The sequence below is a fragment of the Bactrocera dorsalis genome, chromosome 4 (genome assembly GCF_023373825.1).
Source record: "Bactrocera dorsalis isolate Fly_Bdor chromosome 4, ASM2337382v1, whole genome shotgun sequence".
Taxonomy (NCBI): Eukaryota; Metazoa; Arthropoda; class Insecta; order Diptera; family Tephritidae; genus Bactrocera; species Bactrocera dorsalis.
The window spans coordinates 61,504,056-61,523,716 of NC_064306.1; the positions used below are offsets into that span (position 1 = coordinate 61,504,056).

General features: G+C 34.9%; 5 protein-coding genes across 10 annotated transcripts; 4 read left to right on the forward strand and 1 right to left on the reverse strand.

Annotated features, from left to right (window-relative positions):
- The first annotated feature begins 28 nt into the window (after positions 1-28).
- LOC105229767 (cell division cycle and apoptosis regulator protein 1) lies at positions 29-9,299 on the forward strand. 4 transcript variants are annotated; one of them, XM_019991605.3, is made up of 13 exons: positions 29-954; positions 1,030-1,270; positions 1,337-1,677; positions 1,749-2,252; positions 4,786-5,281; positions 6,036-6,138; positions 6,212-6,519; positions 7,055-7,243; positions 7,408-7,964; positions 8,029-8,210; positions 8,284-8,519; positions 8,583-8,680; positions 8,745-9,299. In XM_019991605.3, exons 1-13 carry the CDS (start codon positions 527-529, stop codon positions 9,040-9,042), a joined length of 3,981 nt encoding a protein of 1,326 aa, XP_019847164.2. In that variant the 5' UTR covers positions 29-526; the 3' UTR covers positions 9,043-9,299. The 4 variants fall into 4 exon arrangements, with proteins under 4 accessions (XP_019847164.2, XP_011208506.2, XP_019847163.2 ...); XM_011210204.4 differs by having other exon boundaries at positions 4,786-5,239; XM_019991604.3 differs by having other exon boundaries at positions 414-954; positions 1,334-1,677.
- Positions 9,300-9,792: 493 nt separating this feature from the next.
- Positions 9,793-12,220, reverse strand: LOC105229769 (hypothetical protein). Of its 2 annotated transcripts, none has more exons than XM_011210206.4 (5): positions 12,008-12,220; positions 11,764-11,887; positions 11,038-11,245; positions 10,701-10,965; positions 9,793-10,617 (listed from the first exon to the last, which is right to left on the reverse strand). In XM_011210206.4, the coding sequence occupies exons 2-4, from the start codon at positions 11,884-11,886 to the stop codon at positions 10,715-10,717; spliced, it is 582 nt and encodes a 193-aa protein (XP_011208508.2). In that variant the 5' UTR covers position 11,887; positions 12,008-12,220; the 3' UTR covers positions 9,793-10,617; positions 10,701-10,714. The 2 variants fall into 2 exon arrangements, with proteins under 2 accessions (XP_011208508.2, XP_011208507.2); XM_011210205.4 differs by having other exon boundaries at positions 10,719-10,965; positions 12,008-12,218.
- A 347-nt stretch (positions 12,221-12,567) lies between these two features.
- Positions 12,568-19,165, forward strand: LOC105229770 (peptidyl-prolyl cis-trans isomerase). 2 transcript variants are annotated; one of them, XM_029551781.2, is made up of 2 exons: positions 12,568-13,017; positions 18,345-19,165. In XM_029551781.2, exons 1-2 carry the CDS (start codon positions 12,751-12,753, stop codon positions 18,771-18,773), a joined length of 696 nt encoding a protein of 231 aa, XP_029407641.2. In that variant the 5' UTR covers positions 12,568-12,750; the 3' UTR covers positions 18,774-19,165. The 2 variants fall into 2 exon arrangements, with proteins under 2 accessions (XP_029407641.2, XP_029407642.2); XM_029551782.2 differs by lacking the exon at positions 18,345-19,165 and adding an exon at positions 15,840-16,342.
- Positions 16,652-17,321, forward strand: LOC125778448 (peptidyl-prolyl cis-trans isomerase-like). Its single transcript, XM_049456130.1, has one exon. The coding sequence runs from the start codon at positions 16,652-16,654 to the stop codon at positions 17,084-17,086; it is 435 nt and encodes a 144-aa protein (XP_049312087.1). The 3' UTR covers positions 17,087-17,321.
- LOC125778449 (peptidyl-prolyl cis-trans isomerase F, mitochondrial-like) lies at positions 17,506-18,137 on the forward strand. The gene has a single exon (XM_049456131.1). It carries the CDS (start codon positions 17,673-17,675, stop codon positions 17,988-17,990), a length of 318 nt encoding a protein of 105 aa, XP_049312088.1. The 5' UTR covers positions 17,506-17,672; the 3' UTR covers positions 17,991-18,137.
- Positions 19,166-19,661: the final 496 nt, after the last annotated feature.

Sequence of the window (19,661 nt, forward strand, 5' to 3'; positions counted from 1 at the left end):
TTTAGATTGCCATATTGCTAAAAGTTACTCAGTTTTGAAAAACCAGTGCAAATAATTTTCGCCTAGGTAAGACCTGTTTTAACGATATTATAAATATACTAAGTATCCATAACACATCGTTCAGAGAGTAGGTAATGAAAAATATTGCTTGATATCTTTCGAAATACGCAATAATAACACCGCTAAAAAATATATATATAGTCCCGCAAGAGGCTGTTTTTTTTTGTGGGAATCGACAACATCGGACATATAGCACCATTTTTATATTTTTACGAAATTTGGCACGCTTTATTATCGAAAATAATGGTACAATCTCCGAAAAAATTAATCACCAAATTAACAAGAAAAGCGTGAACACCCTTAATATAAATACTACCATCCAAATGCAATACTGCGTTGTGTAAAAAACCACCCTGTCAAGTTTGACAACTGCAATTATCGGCATAGCAAGAAAAGTGTATAAGCGTGTAATACTAACGAAAAAACTTAATTTTCTGCTAATAGATTTGTTTTAAAAAAGATAATAATGTCTTATGGTGGCCAACAAAATCAGCCTTGGCAGCGAAAAGGCGGTTTTTATCAGGGCGGAAATAATCAAAGCGGAATGTTTATGCAGCAACAACATGCTGCTTCCCAGTCGGCTTTTGGACATTCGGCCATTTTTTCGCAAGGTGGTGGCGGTGCACCCTCTGTAGCTTACCCACAGCAGCGGTCGACATCTTTGAACCCAGTTGCTTTTCAGCAACCAAATACCGGTGGACAAACGATGACCAATTCTATAGGCACCGTAACTAAAATCAATAATGAATGCGGACTTATCAACGATGAAGTCTTTTTCTACCGCAATGCTTGTAAGGGAGCCATTCCTAAATTGGGTGATCGCGTATTGTTCGAAGCCTCCTATTCTACAACCGGACAATTTAAGTGGAATGCAACGCTGATACAACTAATGGGGTAAGCTATTAATTTATATATATTTACAATATAAAAATAAAATTTTTATATGTATGTTTACTGTTTTTTCTAAAGTGGCAATATGTCGCACCAAACTCAGCAATTGCCATCTTTAATGGGCAGCGGCGGCGGCGGTAGAAGTGGAAGTGGTTATAATGCCGTACCGCCACCGAATGAATACCAACTGGCGCAGATGCAGCTACAACGACATGGCTCACCGCGCCACTCCTCACCTATGCGTGGTGAACGAAGAAATGACAGAGACCGAGACCGCCGCGAACGTGAACGCAATATTCGCTCCCGTGATAGTGATGATGTAAGTAAACATATTTCGACAAAAAACATATATTTAAATTAAAAATATACTTTTTCCATAAAGCAGTTGGAAAGAGACCGGAAGCGTCGTCGTGAAGATAATGAACGAAGTCGAGAACGTACCATGTCTGGTATGGGACGAGGCCATGAAAGAGATCGTGAACATGAACGCGAAAGAGAACGTGCTCGTCCTGAAGGCAAGCCTGATCACGCTTTGGAACGTAGAGATCGTGAACGGGAGCGTGAACGTGAAAAGGAGCGAGAAAAAGAAGGAGAACGTGAACGCGAACGTGATAGAGAGCGTGGGGATCGTGTTAAACGCAGTCCACATCGTCCACCAGCGAAGGGACGTCGTACTCGTGCTATTCGACGCTATATGGTGCAAATACCCAAAAACATATTAGCCTAGTAAGTTAACAAAAAAAAAACGCATTTACTAGAAAATATATTTTGATACATATTAATTTGAAAATTTCCAGTAATTCTGCTGATTTGCAAGAGTTACGTCAACGTTACTCAACATTGTACATTCCATCGGACTTCTTTCATGCCAACATCTTGTGGCCTAAAGTTTTCACACCTGAAAATGCTTTCTCACTACGCCGCCCATGTCAGTTTCATATAATGCATCGCATTGTGGATTCGCCATTCGAGCAAAATAACGATGTACTAGAGCCATCAGATGCAGATTATTTATATTCTGCTAAGGTTATGCTTATGGCATGCCCACCCATAGCCGACCTTTATCAAAAATGCTTTGAAGACGACGATAATGACAACGAGCAGAACACGGTGCATCCTTCACGTTTAATTAGTTTCCTCGTAGGTACTAGGGGAAGAAATGAGCCCATGGCGATTGGTGGTCCATGGAGTCCCTCGCTTGATGGTGAAAATCCTGATAAGGATCCGGCCGTATTGATACGTACAGCTATACGCACTTGCAAAGCTTTAACTGGCATCGATCTGTCACAATGCACACAATGGTATGTATTTTCTGGTATTTTTAGGGCGATATTACGAATTTTATTAAGAAAGAACGCCATGTTCTAAGAGGAGTTATATGTTATATGTATAGGATTGGAGTTGAAAGGAATGTTTCGAAAAGCAAATGTTATTTTTTGATTATGGGGTGAGAATAGTGTTTCCTTAGTACTCAGTTATTAACAATTGATTAAATAGTTTAACTAACACTTATGAAACTATCTCATAAGGATGTTTTGAAAAAATAGCAAATTTCAAATGCAAATTTATTCGAACCGTTCAGGACATCTGCAGTTGAATATAAAGTATTGAAAATAGGTTTTATAGGTTATTTAAAAGTATTTCAAGTCCCAATTTTTGTTGCTTGACAAATAGTTATTTGGGGTTAAAATAGAGACTTGATAGAAAAAATCAGGGATTCGCAAAATACTTTATCCAGCAAAATGCCATTGGTTCAAGAACAATAGTGTGAGGTATATTTACTTAATTACTGTCTGATCAAATTTGACCCGGACTGCCACAAAAAATAAAACTATCAACCTTAACTTCGGTTGCATCAAAGTTATAATACTCATCACAATTATAAATAATTTCATATAAGAACTTTATTTTGATTGGTCAAAAATGCCAAATTTCGTGAAGATATCTTATCCAATATAAAAATGTTCCATAGAAGAACTGGATTTTGAGCAATTATAGTTTATATAACAGCTATATGTTATAGTAGTCCGATCTGAACAATTTCTTCGGAGATTGTACCGTTGACTTGGGCAATAAAATATGCCAAATTTCGCGAAGATATCTTTCCAAATATAAAAGTTTTTCATACAAGAACTGGATTTCGATAATTAGTTTATATGACAACTATATTCTATTGTAGTCCGATCTGTACAATTTCTTCGGAGATTGTAGAGTTCTTTTGGACAATAAAATATGCCAAATTCGTGAAGATATCTTGCCAAATACATATAAAGGTTTTCCATATAAGAACTTGATTTTGAAGAGACCAGTTTGTATAGCAGCTATATGCTATTGTAGTCCGATATAGGCAGTTCCGACAAATGAGCAGCTTTTTGGGCAGAAAGGAACGTGTTCAAAATTTCAAATCGATATCTCAAAAATTGAGAGACTATTTCGAGTTCATCACTCACGGAGATGAAACTTATACCGTTCCCTCGACAGTTGCTGCAACAACAACATCAAACTTCATACGAAAATAAAATTTTTTTCGTTTCGGTTAAATGAACCAGTCCGGATGAAATTTGATCAGTTGGTATAATATAATATTATATATTGCATAGTTGGTATTATAGCATATTCAATCTATATGTATTTTCAATGTCTCTTATGATATATATTTTAGTAAGTAGTGTATTTTTTTATTTTATTTTTTTTTTTTATTTTTGTTTAAAAAATGAAATAGTACAATTTCTGACACCAAAGTGCATTCCCATATACTTAGCGAGCGCCTATTATAAAACACACTTTTCAGTATAGAAATAACCTATGAGTACTCATATTCGATTAAATAGTATTTATAGGTGTTTAGGTGTCTACCATCTACACATAAAATACTGGCAAACAAAATAATTGTGTTGAAAAGTTTACAATTATAATGCGCCCACTAACTTATAGGTTATGTAATTTTTCCTACTTTAGTTTTCAAATGTATGCCATTTCGTGCATTGAAAAGACGTACACGACTCTTATTAACCGTATGTTATGAATTATTGAATTGAAAAAGTATTTTCATTGTATTTATTATTAACAAAGTATAATTCTTTACAGCAAAGTGCACAAAATTTTATGCAACGAATACAAAATTTATTTCCTAACGACAATATATATCTATTGTGATTGTAAACCACGTTTCCCCTCTCTCATTAAAAAACAAAAAAAAAATTAAATAACTTCAAAACAAAAAAAATCAAATCGAGCACATAAAAATTTTCCACATTCCTTATGATTTTTTTCTTTCTTTTCCATGTTTCGTAAATGCGTCTGCTTTGCTTCACCATTTCACTGGTGATTGCACTCATTATATACAATAACAATAAAAATTATCAAAAAAACAAATTCACAAACTGCATTCGGGACGGACACACACAACAACAACCCAACGGAACGGCCGAAACGAATCTCAACACATCAACTACTTGTACAACGAAACATAAAAATCAACAATTTGAATGCACGTGGCTTGGCTGGCTGTAACTGGAACCGATGGTGGCTAATTGCAACTGCGTTCCTTCTCTAATATTTTGTTACTTTTTCTCATTGTTGTTCGATGTGCTAAAACTCAACACCCACAAACGACACGACGTGCCTGCTGGTGAACCGTAACTTAACAAAAACACGCCACACACCAACAACAACTCATCAATGATGCCGCTGCCGCTGCTGCTGCTGCAACTTCTACCAATATGACGGGGGCTGCATGCGATGTGGTCAAATGTCGTAACGGCGCTTGAAAATCGATGATCCATGAACGATGTAATCGCTTGGGGTTTCTCTTGTTCGAAATTGTTTGCATAGGTATCGTTTTGTGGAGCTTCACTATCATCGTCAAGATCACAAGAAGAAGGACGCACCACCGCGTATCGAAACTGTTGTTATGTATTTGCCCGATGTGCATTCGTGCATGCCGAACACTGCTCAATGGCAAGAGCTCAATCAAGTCTACAAGAACGCCGTGGAGAATGTAATCGCGCGTAGAAGTGTCGCTGCAAAGACAGCCACCAACAATAATGCCACTGCTGATTTAGCTGAAGAAGCCTCGCCAAACGGTGAGGGTGACGATGCTGCCGCTGATGCTGCAAATGCAGACGACACTGCAACGGATGATGCGGACAAGTCTATGGAAGCTGCCGACAACACAGCAAATAATGAAAATGACGCAGAAGCCACAACTGTCACATCGAACGGAAACGACGAGGCTGCTGCTGCTGCTGCTGCGGACACCACGACGGAAGTTATTACTATAGAGGAGGTAGAAATAAGCGTTGCTGGCGACAACAGTGATGATCTAAAGGCACACATGCAAATGCTAATTATAAGTTATTAACATAAATACGTTTTTTTTTTTTCTTGATTCTTTAGTATGTTTTGTATGTATGCCGTTGTAGAAGTACTGAACCAAATTTTTTTTTCTGTTTCGTCGATTTCGTTTCTGTACACGTACGATTTGGTTACGCTTTCATATGCTCACTTTCCTATAAAGCGAGCATAAAACGAATTGTTATCCAACCGCAGCGCCTAGTTTTAGAAACAAATGCCTTTGTCCTTTTAAAACACCAAAAAAGGATAAAGTTTTACATTGTATATATACATATATGCATGTCGTTTTGTAAATCCTTGTAAAGGCGTGCCGTTTATGTAACGCCCGCAGCAATGGCACACGTTGTAACGCATGCGCACGCAATTGCGCCTGCTAAAACAGCATAGCATTTAAGCCTAACGACCGACTTTCAAACCGAACCGCTCCGTTTAGTTAGCACGCACGCAGCTTATGCGCAGATTCTGTTCAAATTTTGAAATTCATATTCATATCCCTTTGAATATATTTAAATTAAAAAGCAAATGTATCAAAAGTAGCAGCAAAGTTGGTCTGCAATCGGTCAAAATCTATACACCTCGTGACCAAGCCCAATTGTGCATATTTATATGTGTATCGTTAACAATACTTATACTAGCTAAAAATTGAATATGAATAATTGAAAACAAGCAGCAAAATACTGTTAAAAGCTCCGTGCGCATTTCATTTTAATGACTGTCGCTGATTTCAGAACGACCTACCGGAAGCTACACATTATTCCAAATTGGACTTGAAGTCGATGAAGGTGCAGGACATACGCGATGAGTTAGCCGCACGCAATCTATCATCAAAAGGTGCTTTACTAAGAAATTTTTTTTGCTTATATATACAATTTTCATTTGTTGAAATATTTCTTCTCTCCAACAGGTGCTCGTAATATAGTTATGGCACGTTTGGCTAAGGCTTTGAACACAGAAAAGTCGGAGGACAAGGCTGGAAAGAAAACAGCTCCGAAGACTGAGCCCGCCAAAGCCCAACCAACGCCCGTTAAAACGGTTGAGACAAGCGCCAAGAAAGCAGAAACCAAAACTGCAGTAGTCGAACAGAAAGAAGAGGAAAACGATAAGCCAAAGGATGAAGATAATGAAGAGCAAGAGGAGTGGAACGATGTTATTGATGTGGATATGAGTGACATAGTCATACTGGATGAATATGACTCGAGCAAGAACCCGGAGGTAGCAAAGCAATAAGCATTTTTTTCTGTCGCAGTTATAATTATTTTTTTATATTTTTTTATAATTATTTTTTTATTATTATTATTATTTTTTTTATTATACAATTTTTTTTTTATTTTTTTATTATGTTATTTTTTATTGTGATATAATATATTGTTTTTATTATATTATTATATTTTTTTATTATATATTTTTATTTTCTCTTAATTTAATTTTTACAATTTTTTTAATATTATGCACAAGAAAGCTCTACACGGGTAACAATGCAGTAGAAATTTACTTTTTTCATAATTTTGTGGTTAGAATTTTTATTTATTTATTCATTTTTTTTTTGTTATTGTAGTTATTTTTTTTTTATTGCTTTTGTAATATACTACCTTTTATTATAACATTTTTCTATTTATTATTATTATTATTATTGCATTTTATTATTATTATTATATTTTATTATTATTATTATATTTTATTATTATTATTATTATCTTCTTTATTGTTTTCGTCAAACAAACCTAATTTGCCTTGCTATAATACACAGGAAACTCCCAAAGAATTGAACGAAAAGGAGAAAAATCAGTTAATTCGCCGTTATAAATTGCCGACTAAAGAACATATTATTGTACATCCCAACAAAACCGTTAAAGGTGGTAAATTCGATTGCTCAATGATGTCTTTATCAGTGTTGTTGGATTATGGTCCAGAAGATACCAAAGAGCGCTTCTTTGAGGTTAGTACGACACAAGTAATAGTAAAATGATATTAATAAAGAGAACTGAAAGACTATACTATACATTTAATAAATTTTTTTTATCAACTTCTATTTCCATCTACCACCAATTTTCGACACTTGCACTTGACATAACCTAAATCTTTTATTTCTTATATATTCAGGTGTCCATATTCGCTGAGTTGTTTAACGAAATGTTAATGCGCGATTTTGGTTTCAACATTTACAAAGAGATGTATCTACACAAAGAGGAAAACAATGAGACTGCAGATGGCGCCAAAGACAAACAGGAAGAGACCGCTAATGGTGGTAATAAAACGGACGATGCTCAAACCATGGAAGTCGACGAAGAGTCAAAGGTCTCGGCCGATGTGAAATCCAACAAGGAAGAAGGCGGTGGCAACGGTAAATCCATATCCGAACGTAGAGCTTCGAAACGTAGTATTGCCGCCGATGACGCTGAGGGCGAACGTAAGCACAAGTCGGCGGCCGTCAACGGCAAGGAGAAGGAAAAAGAGCGTGAACATGTTTCGGACAAGAAAATGATTGTCGTGAAGCCACAGCTTTTGCTATCTTTCATCTACTTCGACACCACACATTGTGGTTATGTCTTTGAAAAAGATTTGGAGGATTTATTCAGCGTATTGGGTTTGAATTTATCGCGTGGCCAAATACGTCGTGTGCTTGGAAAGCTTTCTATACGTCAATCATTTTATTACCGGTAATTTTTAGCTCTTTTTACATTTAGTTTATAGTATAATATTGTGGAATCTCAAAAATTTTAGAAAACTAACCGACAAGGAGGAATCCACCGAAGCACCACCCAAAATTGAGGATGCTGACGATATACCCAGTGAGGAGTTGCTGAAAATTGCACAGGGCAACTGCATCTACATACCGAAAGAGAATGAGTTTAGCGGTGAGGAGAACGCCATCGCTTCCAATAACGACACGAATGATAATGATGGTAATTACATAACAACTAATATTAAATTGCCTCGTAAGTATTAAGAAAATAATTATTTTTGCACGCTGCACAGGTCTAGTCAACTATAATGGCATTGTCATACACGTTGGCAAGCTATTGGAGCAAATCAAGCGCACCGAGAAGAACTATGGCGACTTGGAGAAATTATATAACGATCTCAGAAAGCAACATACCGATTTGCAGCGCGATCATTCCAAGTCAACCACCAAAGTCAAAGACTTGCAGTCGGAAATTAAAAGCTTAACACGTAAACTCTCCGATGCAGATCAAGATCTATTCGCGCTGAATGTAAGTAGATTGGAATTACAGTTATAAAATCGGGCAGCACTTAACGCTTGTTTTTGTTTCCAGCGTAAGTATCGGGATCAGCATAGCACACTTTCGCTCATTTACAGCCGTGTAGCACCATACTTTAGTCGTGAGAAGGACAAGGATCACAAATCGGATAGGTAAGATATGCCGTTAACCGTTGTTTTTATTATTGCTAATATTTCGAACGCTCAATTTGTTTAGCGCACGCGATAAGGATGCTGATAAGGATAAAGATAAAGAGAAGGACAAAACTAAAGAAAGTACCAAGTCCAGCAAAGATAAGGAGAAGGAGAAGGAAAAGGAAAAGGATAAAGGTAAAGATAAGGAAAAGGAGAAGAATAAGGAAAAAGAGAAATCAAAGGATTCAGGCAAAGATGTTGAGAAGGTCAATGAGGCCGAAGATAAAAATGAGGTTAACAAAGCTGAAACCGCTAATGAAGAAAAAGGTACAGCTGAAGAGAATGAGCAAGAGGAAGAGGAGGAACCAATGGAAGACTAAAATGCATTTATCGTGTAGCATTGGTGTAAAAAGTGTTTTTTGCGTGTTGTGGTTATATGTGAACTTAAAAATATTTATATAACATTTACACACTTTGTCCCATCTTTGCGAGAATAACTTTAAACACGACGCGTTATGCGAATATTCCTCTGGCTAAGGATTAGATGCATATACACATTAATAAATATTTAATGAATTTTCAAATATATATATATATAATAAAATACAAGGTTGCAAAGGTTTGCTAACGGAAAATATTTCATCACTTTATTTTCAAATGGTGGTGTAAAGTTTGGAGATAATCGATTTTTGAATCAATCGGTTTTATCGAAATCGAAGTGAAATGTTGTGGTTTATTCGGATGTTTGATTCGTTTTTTTTTCTTAGAGGATAAGGGTTGTTGTTGGTACTTATAGCAGCATAAATAATTATTGTTGTTGTTGTAGTGACAGAGTTGATAGTCCTTGGCCGGATAAAAATTCAGGTCCGTTTCGGGCACGTAGAATCTTCTGTTGAATAATAGTAGGCTAAACATCTATCCCAAGATATAAATCCATATTATTTGGACCCTACTTCTTTGAGTCGGTTTATCGGTGACTAAGCACTATGGCTCATGGCAGACACTCTGGGTATTTGTATTAAAGCAAATAAGATTAAAAGCTTTCAAAAGCTGTTGTTGTGGCAGTTAACAAAAGTTCACCGGGAATGATCGCTACTATTCTTATAAAATACAAATAATGATTTACACCGTTATTTGATTTAAAAAATAAGTATTTACGTTATTTTATTGATTATGAAAGCAAATTATGTACGTAATCGAATTACAACAAATACGTTTAGAGTAAAATATTATTTGCACGAGATAAACAGTTCCACATGACTTCGAGCTTCGTTTGCATGTACTGCTTAAGTGCTTTATTTATAAATACTTATAAATATGTATGTGAACGGACATTTTCCAAAAATACTAATAATTTAGAGTTACTTATTTGTAGTTACATAATTTTATTTTTTTATTTAAATTTTTTATCATTTTCATTTTACACGAAGTAATGTGTTTTTGTGTGTGCGTGGATCAACAAATTGCTGAACTTTGTCTAAGCAATAAATAGTAGCTTATGACTACGAGATTATTTCAATTCTTTTGCTAAATAAGCCAATGTAAAATACAATTTATTACATAATTGAGAGCTAAAAATTCTTGTTCTGTGAAAATTTATTACATCCTGGATGCTTAAGAAGATCAACAGAAATGAATAAAATCTCACTTAATATATTATTTAAAGCATTTGAAATATTCAAAACAAGTGTTAGTTACATAACACACCGCTCTAACTAGCTTAACATAATTAAAATTGTAATAATTTAGTGGGTACACAAACTATGAGTAGAATTTCTACAATTATATCGACAGCAATAGCAAAGTTACTGCCATACTTCGTCAGCCAGCTGCACAATTTGTCCAATTTCCTCATTTTCGGTCGATCTTAAGCATCATCTAAGCGACCCATTGGCCGTAAAACAATGCGCGGATCGGGTTCCAACATACGGTCCGACTCTTCAGCGCTACTGAGACTGTGAATTTTAGAAGAGAACAAAATATATAAATATGTATGCTAATAAGACTAAAATGTAATTCTCTAAAACAACTTATGTACGATAAATGATAAAATCACCAATCTTTGTTGTCCGGCATCAAATTTCTGCGTTCTTCTTCATCGCCTCGGTGTGGCAGCTCTGATACCGGTGCGTATTGTGTATGTGAAACCAACGGATCTGTCGAAGGATTTAACGCCATTATGCCTTCGCCACAGCCACCTCCGTTTTGGCATTGCAGTTGTCTGGCTAATGATTTCTTTTTATCAAATAATGGGCAACGGCAAACACAATTGCGTCGCCAATCAACAACCGATGCATAGACTCCTGAAAGTATGCAACATTTGATCAAGTTAAGAATGGTAGTAAAATGAAAAGAATAAAAATTGTGCAACTTACCAATGCATACCACACCGGTTACTATGAAAAATACAACCAGAACCACAATTCCAGTTGGAATTTCTGAACAGGTCACCACAATATCGTTGTCGGGCAGATCTTCGGTATGCTTATTGTAAAATAAATTACTGGGCATGCTTGCTAGAGCGCTAGAAAATATTGCTACACCGGTTGCAATAGACAACAGTCCAAAGATCAGTAGAAATAGCTGGAAGTAATCGTAATTAGAATTAAGAATAATGAGTGAAGGCAACGAAAATAAAGCTTTATTTATAAAAGAGTTTAGCATTAAATGCATTTTTAGCATAGCATATTAAACACTGCATGGGTGCATTTCTTCTCACGACATACATATGTATATGATATAAACATACATATATAATATATGTACATACGTATACATATGTATGAACATTTATACAACGGAATGCGTAAACAATTCAGTCTATCGTTTGAGCGTTAGCACAAGCACTTATAAACAATTTATATGCAAACATACATACATAAGTAAGCGTAAGTTCAAAAATATTTTGCTTATTAAAAGCATAAATTTAGGAGGATCCGAAAAGCAAATAAGAAACCAAAAATATTTTATCCTGCAAAACTTTTGTTGATTATTTTGTATTGAAAGGCATTTAAGATTCCACTTTAATTACCAATAAGTAAATTAAATCAAGCTTTATATTACTTTGGTAATAATAAAAACAAAAAGCATTTCATCAATACCTGAAATCGCGAATTCCTCAGTATTTTAAATGGTAATAAACGGACATTGTTTCTTCCTGGTCGTGGTTCGTAGGAGACCGAGACGGTTGTCGGTTGATAAACAGGCTCTGCTCCCATGGGCATTCTATATAAAAATCAAAGTTTTTCAATTTGTTGTATGTTGCATTTAGACAATCATTAAAGCGATTGTTATTTACGATATGACTGAAATGCTTTTGAAGGTCAACATATCCTGATATCATACCTTAATTTTAGTTTTGAACTTGTAATTTATAACTTTAGAAATATTTATGTGCTTTTGTTGACAAACTTGATTTCTTTTCTAGTTTTGAAAAATTCAATATTTTATTTTTCTACAAAATATATACTCGATTGTCAAATTGGTGTTTTCTTCAACAAAGCAAATGCATCCTTCGATGTCCAGTATGGGCAACGATGCTGCCAAGTCTGTTGAATGTCACTGGTGAGAAAAAAGTTTAATAAAAATTTATAAATTGTCAACCCTCAGAGTTGCTTAGAGTGTAAATAAACTCTGTATAGAGCAGTTTTTAAGATTAGATTTCCATCATCTACATAAACAATACAAGCGGGAGAATACAATTTATTTTTATTTTAAAATATTATATGTGAACATTGTGTTACTATAATTTCTAAATTCACTATTATTCTATTTTGTAAGCCTAAATCAATTAATAATTATTTGTTAATTCATTTCTTTGTGTAAAACTCCTTAGGCAAAGGAATTGCAACTCTGTATATTCAAGAACGCCGCCTTGCTCAAAAGCGATAACAAATTTTCCATCACTAAGAAAAATGATTAGGTAACACTAATCTTGGCCGGCAAATGGTAAATAAAATTGCTGATCTTTTTTCCACTGTCCGGTAGATAGACCGGCTGCAAGTCTCTTCTTGGGTGTGTTCTGGAATTTGAGTGTGCTCAAACATTAATCGGTCTTATCTATTCGCACGTGTTGTTATCGAGTGAAAATGGCGCTTTTCGGTGCAACAGCAACACTGTTACGAGGCTGCTGCCGCCAGCAACGACCGCTCGCCATCTTGGCAAAAAAATCGAATTTTCTACAAACCGGAATCGAAGTCGGGCAGCTTCATTTTGAATTTCAGTCTCAAATAGGATTTCTTGGTGTTCGTTTCGCAAGTAATAGCAGTAAAAGTAATAAGGGCAAAATGGGTCTTCCCCGTGTATTTTTTGATATGACTGCTGACGGACAGCCGCTTGGACGCATCGTTATGGAGGTAAGCATTGCATTTCCAATCACCATATGTTAATGAAAATTTAGGAGATGCATCATTTCATACATGTAACATAGAATTTTCATAATTTTAAGTATGTCTAATTAGTCGTCTAGAATTAAATGTGGTTTGAGTGAATAACTGATGGTGAAAACGTTAAAATGTATGGGATTTTTAATCGAAGGAACATTAACATTTTCAAGTTTGAGGTTATGATGACATGACCGAATGTGGAAAAGTACGATTAATTTGAGAGAAATGTGTGATTAAATTGCAATTTACAAGTATGTGGATATGTGATATGTAGGTAGTTGCGAATGGCGGGGCCCCAGTGCAATTTCTCTACATCGTTGCGCATATGTATACATACGAGAATACACACGTAGAGCCTGCTTTCGCCGGATTTTGCTTGTGTTGGTTATGCGGTGGCCGATGACGCCAACTTTTGGTTAAGTGGCCTGTTTATTATTTATTATTTAGTATTTATTTTAATTCCTTATATTGGGAGTAAAACAAGTGATGTTTTTTCATATTTGAAGGCCCTTCTTAATTTCCTATCAGTATTTGCTATTAGTTCTTGAAGCGACTGTAATTGAATCTAATAGTTTATTTAAGGTAACTGAGACACGTGTTAATTTGAATAATCTAGAAAGTATTCTTTAAATTGCATTTTAAGGGGTTTAAGTGTTTTGATTATAATCGTTTCTATTTTTATTTAATCAGTTCCAATGATATGTCGGTTAATGGCCGGTTGGATACTCGGTGAGTGTTCATATGTTGATGGCTTGAAATCGTGTAAATGCCGATGTTTGCAGCTCTGCTTGTATTATATTGAGAATAGGTATATTAATGTGTGAGTAATATTATAAAGGGGAGACTTATAGTAATTTTCCATTGCCTACCTTACCAAACTCACTTTTTAGCAAATCGTAAAAACTATATAATATGTATTATATTGTGTGCTTGATGGGTGTGCATCGATATCAATTTAACATATTTGTTATTTGTATATGCATATTGCACGTGTATACTTAATAAACCGAAATGACCATGTGACCTTGAGTGAACAAGTTGTAAATGGCATTGTACGACAGTTCTAGTAAATGGTATAGGAAAGGGATGGGGATATGTCACCTACCTTTTGTATCTATAATTTCAATGGGCAGTGTCCAAAGTTTTAATTTTAAATATTGATTTTTTTTTGTGGTGTACATGCTGCATTTTCGATTGAATTCGGTTTTATTTAAAAAATAAATCAATCTCGGGTTGTAATTTAAATCTATACACGAAATCTTTTTTATAAAATCGTAATTTTTTTTATAAAATAGTATTTTTTTTATAAAACAATACATTTATTCAAATTTTGTTTTCAAGATATGTAAGTTATCGGTATGTCGTTTATTTATCTTAATAATAGAAACTCTTTAGATGTTGTGTAGGTCCTATACTTTTAACTTCACACATTTTAAAACTACATACATAGTTAGGAAGGAGTGATTTAGTAAGAATTACTGTGAATGTTAAAAATATGTACATAATTAGTAATTTTAGAACAAATTATATTTAAATGTTTCTTCAGACTTTTCTAAATGTTTATATACATTCGTTACATATGTATGTACATATGTACATATATTAGAATTTGTGGGTTATTTTTTGTTTTCTCAGGTAATCATTGGATTCATTCCAACAATTGGTTTCTTTATTGACAGTCTTAGTACCTTTAACCTTGTGAAAAAAGTATAGTAAAAAATCTGTTGACTGAAATTCTTTAACCTAAATAATTGCTGCAATTTCATGTTGGGCCATTACAATATTTGAATATTAATTTCTATGTCTGCGATAGTAATGCGTGCAATTTTATCTCCATATGTACATATGAATGATGTAGGCAAGTTTGGTTGTGAGAGAACATTTACCAGACAGTAAATAGTGTCGCGACGTGTCGTGAGGCTACGCCTCCTGTCCTTAATTCTGCATGAACCATTTGTATGTTTGGGCGAAGTGGGAGGTTAATTAGATACTCCAAATGGTTGTAAATTTGTGTGTTTTAATTTAGGACCACAAAATTGTACTCAGTCATGCTATAACACACCTACCCATGTACATTAGCATCATTTTAAAATGTTTTGGTTTAAATATCAAATACATGATCTGTATACCAGCTGGAACGGCTTATCGATCGAAAACAATAAAGGTGGTAACTTTCTAAAGTAAAGGACTTTTTATAAACGAAATTTTTAAATTATTTATGCTATTTACCATCAGAATTAGGCCACAACAAGCACAATTTCTATGATACATACATATATACTCGTATCCCAGAGGACATTTGTATGAAAAACTTTAAATGCGCGTACGATGAAATGCAAAATAATTCAACTATCATGTTAGAACCAATTGTCATTAATGGTCATTTAACCTTTTTTTTTATCTTTCTACAATTCAACAAATGTCTTTGCCAATGTAGGTGGCTGATTATTGAGTCATAACCGCTTACATGTATTTGAATGTTTCACTTTGTTGTTTATTATAAACCGCTTATAACTTAGCTTACGTAACACAAATTTGACTTGATGTCATATTTTAGAAACAAGTATTTGACAGAAGCTTTGTTTTTTAGTTGTGAGATTATTAAACCGTGTGCATGTATGTGTATATTTTGTACAAATTAATTTATTTTATTGTATTCGTGTGAAAATATTGAATGAGTCAGAAATGTAAAAATTATTAGTTTAATAAAATTATAATTTGTATAATTAGTATTTATGCAGGAGGTTCCATTATATATGTTTGTACAAAATTCTTATACATCGTTCTTGTAGCTTCGCACAGATGTTGTGCCCAAAACTTCCGAAAATTTCCGTGCCTTGTGCACTGGTGAAAAAGGTTTCGGCTATAAAGGATCGTGCTTTCATCGAGTCATACCGAATTTCATGTGCCAAGGCGGTGACTTCACACAACACAATGGCACTGGCGGCAAATCTATCTTCGGCAATAAGTTTGATGATGAAAATTTCACTTTAAAACATACCGGACCCGGTATACTATCCATGGCAAATGCTGGACCAAATACCAATGGATCGCAGTTTTTTGTGTGTACCGTGAAAACTACATGGTTGGACAATCGCCATGTCGTGTTTGGACAGGTGGTGGAAGGAATGGATGTTGTAAAACGTATCGAAGCACTTGGTAGTCAATCGGGCAAAACATCTAAGAAAATTCTCATCGAAGATTCAGGACAATTGGAATAAAACAATTTAAAGATTTGCAGATTTTGAATATTTTTTGTAAATTGTATGAACTTATATTAAATTAAATTAAACTATATAGCTTATTTTATTTGTATGAGATTTTGTAATGAACACATTTGGTGTGAAATTTAACGAAAGCCTTTGTATGCAAATTTGACAGTTGGAAATATGTGTGTTTATGTGTATCAATGTTTACAATTTTTTGCTTGCGTTTTTGTGATTGTTGTGATTTTGTTAACGAATTCATGAGTGCTAGTTGCAAAATGGAAATGTGCTAAATTTGACGTGTGTTGGTTGGTGTGTCGTCTAATCCGTAAATAAGCTAAAATTATTAATGAAATCCTAACATTGAAATTGCTAATCATTATAAATAAACTTGTAATATGTTACAGCTCCGCCCCGATGTTGTGCCCAAAACTGCTGAGAATTTCCGTGCCTTGTGCACCGGCGAAAAAGGCTTCGGTTATAAAGGCTCCTGTTTCCACCGTGTGATCCCCAACTTCATGTGTCAAGGTGGTGATTTCACAAACCACAATGGCACTGGAGGCAAATCCATCTATGGCGCTAAGTTTGCTGATGAGAACTTCTCCTTGAAGCACACCGAACCCGGTATTTTGTCAATGGCTAACGCTGGACCCAACACCAACGGCTCGCAGTTCTTTATTTGTACTGTGAAGACAGCTTGGTTGGACAACAAGCATGTGGTTTTCGGCAAGGTTGTCGAAGGCATGGATGTAGTTAAAGCTATTGAGGGTTTGGGTTCACAATCTGGCAAGACCAGCAAGAAGATTGTCGTCGCTGAGTCTGGAGCGCTTTAAGCAGCGTTATAAAATAAACACAACACACTAAAATATAAATATATATAAAAGCTAAAAGAAATAGCTAAGTATAATGTAACATTCAAGCAGCATTGTCGCATTTAAATTTATCAGTACTTCGACTTTCTAGTAAAGTGTTTGGAAACATGAGTTTAATAATGATTCCCCTGCAGTTTATTTTTTCTATCATGAGCGAATAAAAATTCAATTTGGAACTCTATTAGAATAATCACAATTTTTTGTTTTACTTTCTATTTTTTTCAACGAATCAATTCTCTTTTTTATTATAGGAGTATTACATGTTCTAAATTTCAGTAGTGTTTGCCGAGTAGTTCTAATCTTTGAGCAGACATATCCTGACATGGTTGAATAAAATATTACAAAGAGCTATGTGCATTACATGTCCGGAAATGTCTATTGATAATGCAAATTTAAGTGTCTTGCAAAAAGTAAATAAATTTTTCCGAAATTACAGCTTCGTTCAGATGTTGTGCCAAAGACTTGTGAAAATTTTCGTGCTTTATGCACTGGCGAAAAAGGCTACGGTTACAAAGGTTCCGCTTTTCATCGTGTCATACCGAATTTTATGTGTCAGGGTGGCGACTTCACTGATAACAATGGCACTGGTGGCAAGTCTATTTATGGCACCAAATTTAAGGATGAGAATTTTTCCTTGAAACACGAAGGTCCTGGTACACTATCCATGGCAAATGCTGGTCCGAATACTAACGGTTCTCAATTTTTCATTTGCACTGAGAAAACTGAATGGTTGGATAATAAACATGTCGTTTTCGGCAAGGTTGTCGAGGGCTTGGATATTGTGAAGAAAATTGAAGGTTTCGGTTCTGATTCTGGCAAGACCAAGCGCAAGATTGTAATTGCCGACTCTGGCGTTTTGGAATAATGGAATTATTATTGCTTTATTGATATTAGTTTTAAACACATTTTGTGAGCTTGGTTTGGTTGTTGTGTTGGAATGATCTCGATGTCGACTGATTTATTTAATGAAATTGTTTGCTACCTCCACGAATCATTTGAAATAAAATATTGAAATATGTCAAATAGTATTAGTTATGTTTTGGAATACACTACTACATAAACACCACAGCTTTACACGCATGTGCGCATATTTTAGGAGCATTAAAGTACCGTAAAAATGTAACTAACGGCATCAGCACATACTATTTTGTAGAATTCATTAGATAGTACCAAACGATTCTATAAGTTTTGAGCTCTAGTGGCAAATGGTTATTTCCAGCTCCGTAAGGATGTTGTACCCAAAACTGCTGAGAACTTTCGCGTTTTGTGCACCGGCAAGAAGGGATTTGGCTACAAGGGATGCACATTCCATCGTGTCATACCGAATTTCATGTGTCAAGGTGGTGATTTTACGAACCATGATGGCACTGGCGGAAAGTCCATTTATGGCAATACATTCAAGGATGAAAACTTCAAATTGAAGCACACCATACCTGGTGTTTTGTCTATGGCCAATGCCGGACCAAATACCAATGGCTCACAGTTCTTTATTTGTACTGTAAAGACACCTTGGCTGGATGGGCAACATGTAGTTTTTGGGCAGGTCATACAAGGGATGGAGGTCGTAAAAGCCATGGAGGCTTTGGGCTGTGCAAGCGGCGGGCCAATGAAGAAAATTGTCATTGCTGATTGTGGTGAATTAAAATAGATTTGAAAATCAATAATGTGACATACAAAGTTATACTGTGATTGTAATAGGTGTGAATTGAAAACACACATACGTAGGTATACTTATGTGTTTGGGTGTGCACCAACAGAGTAATTATATTTTAATAAGTGTGTTTTAGCGTTGAATTAAAATTTTATGGCATTATTAATCGATTTCGAAAGTAAGTAAACTTTTATGTCTCTAATTAAATAGTGTCGAATCAAAGAAGTAAATGTATATTGTATACATATGTACATACATACATATGTGTAATAATTGATTCTAAGTTTAAAAAGTTTGAAACAAATTAAATTGGGCTGTGTTGTTTCCCAAAGAGTATAGCATGAACCAGATTTGTCTACGAGATACATAAATTTGGACAATAAATATCTGTCATCAGGCAGATAATCAGTTTGTAATTTATTTAATATATAATAAAGGCCATATTTCCTTTATACCAGAATTATCGAGGTATAAACGATTTTTTCCGACCAAAGATGGTTTTTAGGAGATTTAACGTCGGCTAGTCCGTCCATCTAGTTCGAAAATAACAATAAACGTTATTTTCGACTCCACCGAAGCTATTATATCCTTCGTAGATACATTTTTTATGGCACAAAATGAAAAAGAAGATCTTTATCTCGATTTTGATCGATCTGTTTATATGGCAGATATGTATATGCTATAGTGAACCAATCTGGAAAATTTCTTCACAGATTATAGCGTTCCGTGGTCAGTAATCTGTACAAACGTACATACATGATTTTTATCTTGTCAAATAAAAAGCCTTTTTCATACAAAGACTTTATTTTGATCAGTCAGTTTGTAGCAAAGCTATAAGCTATAGTAATCCCATATCGGCGGCTTCGTCAAAGGCTCAGTTTCTTG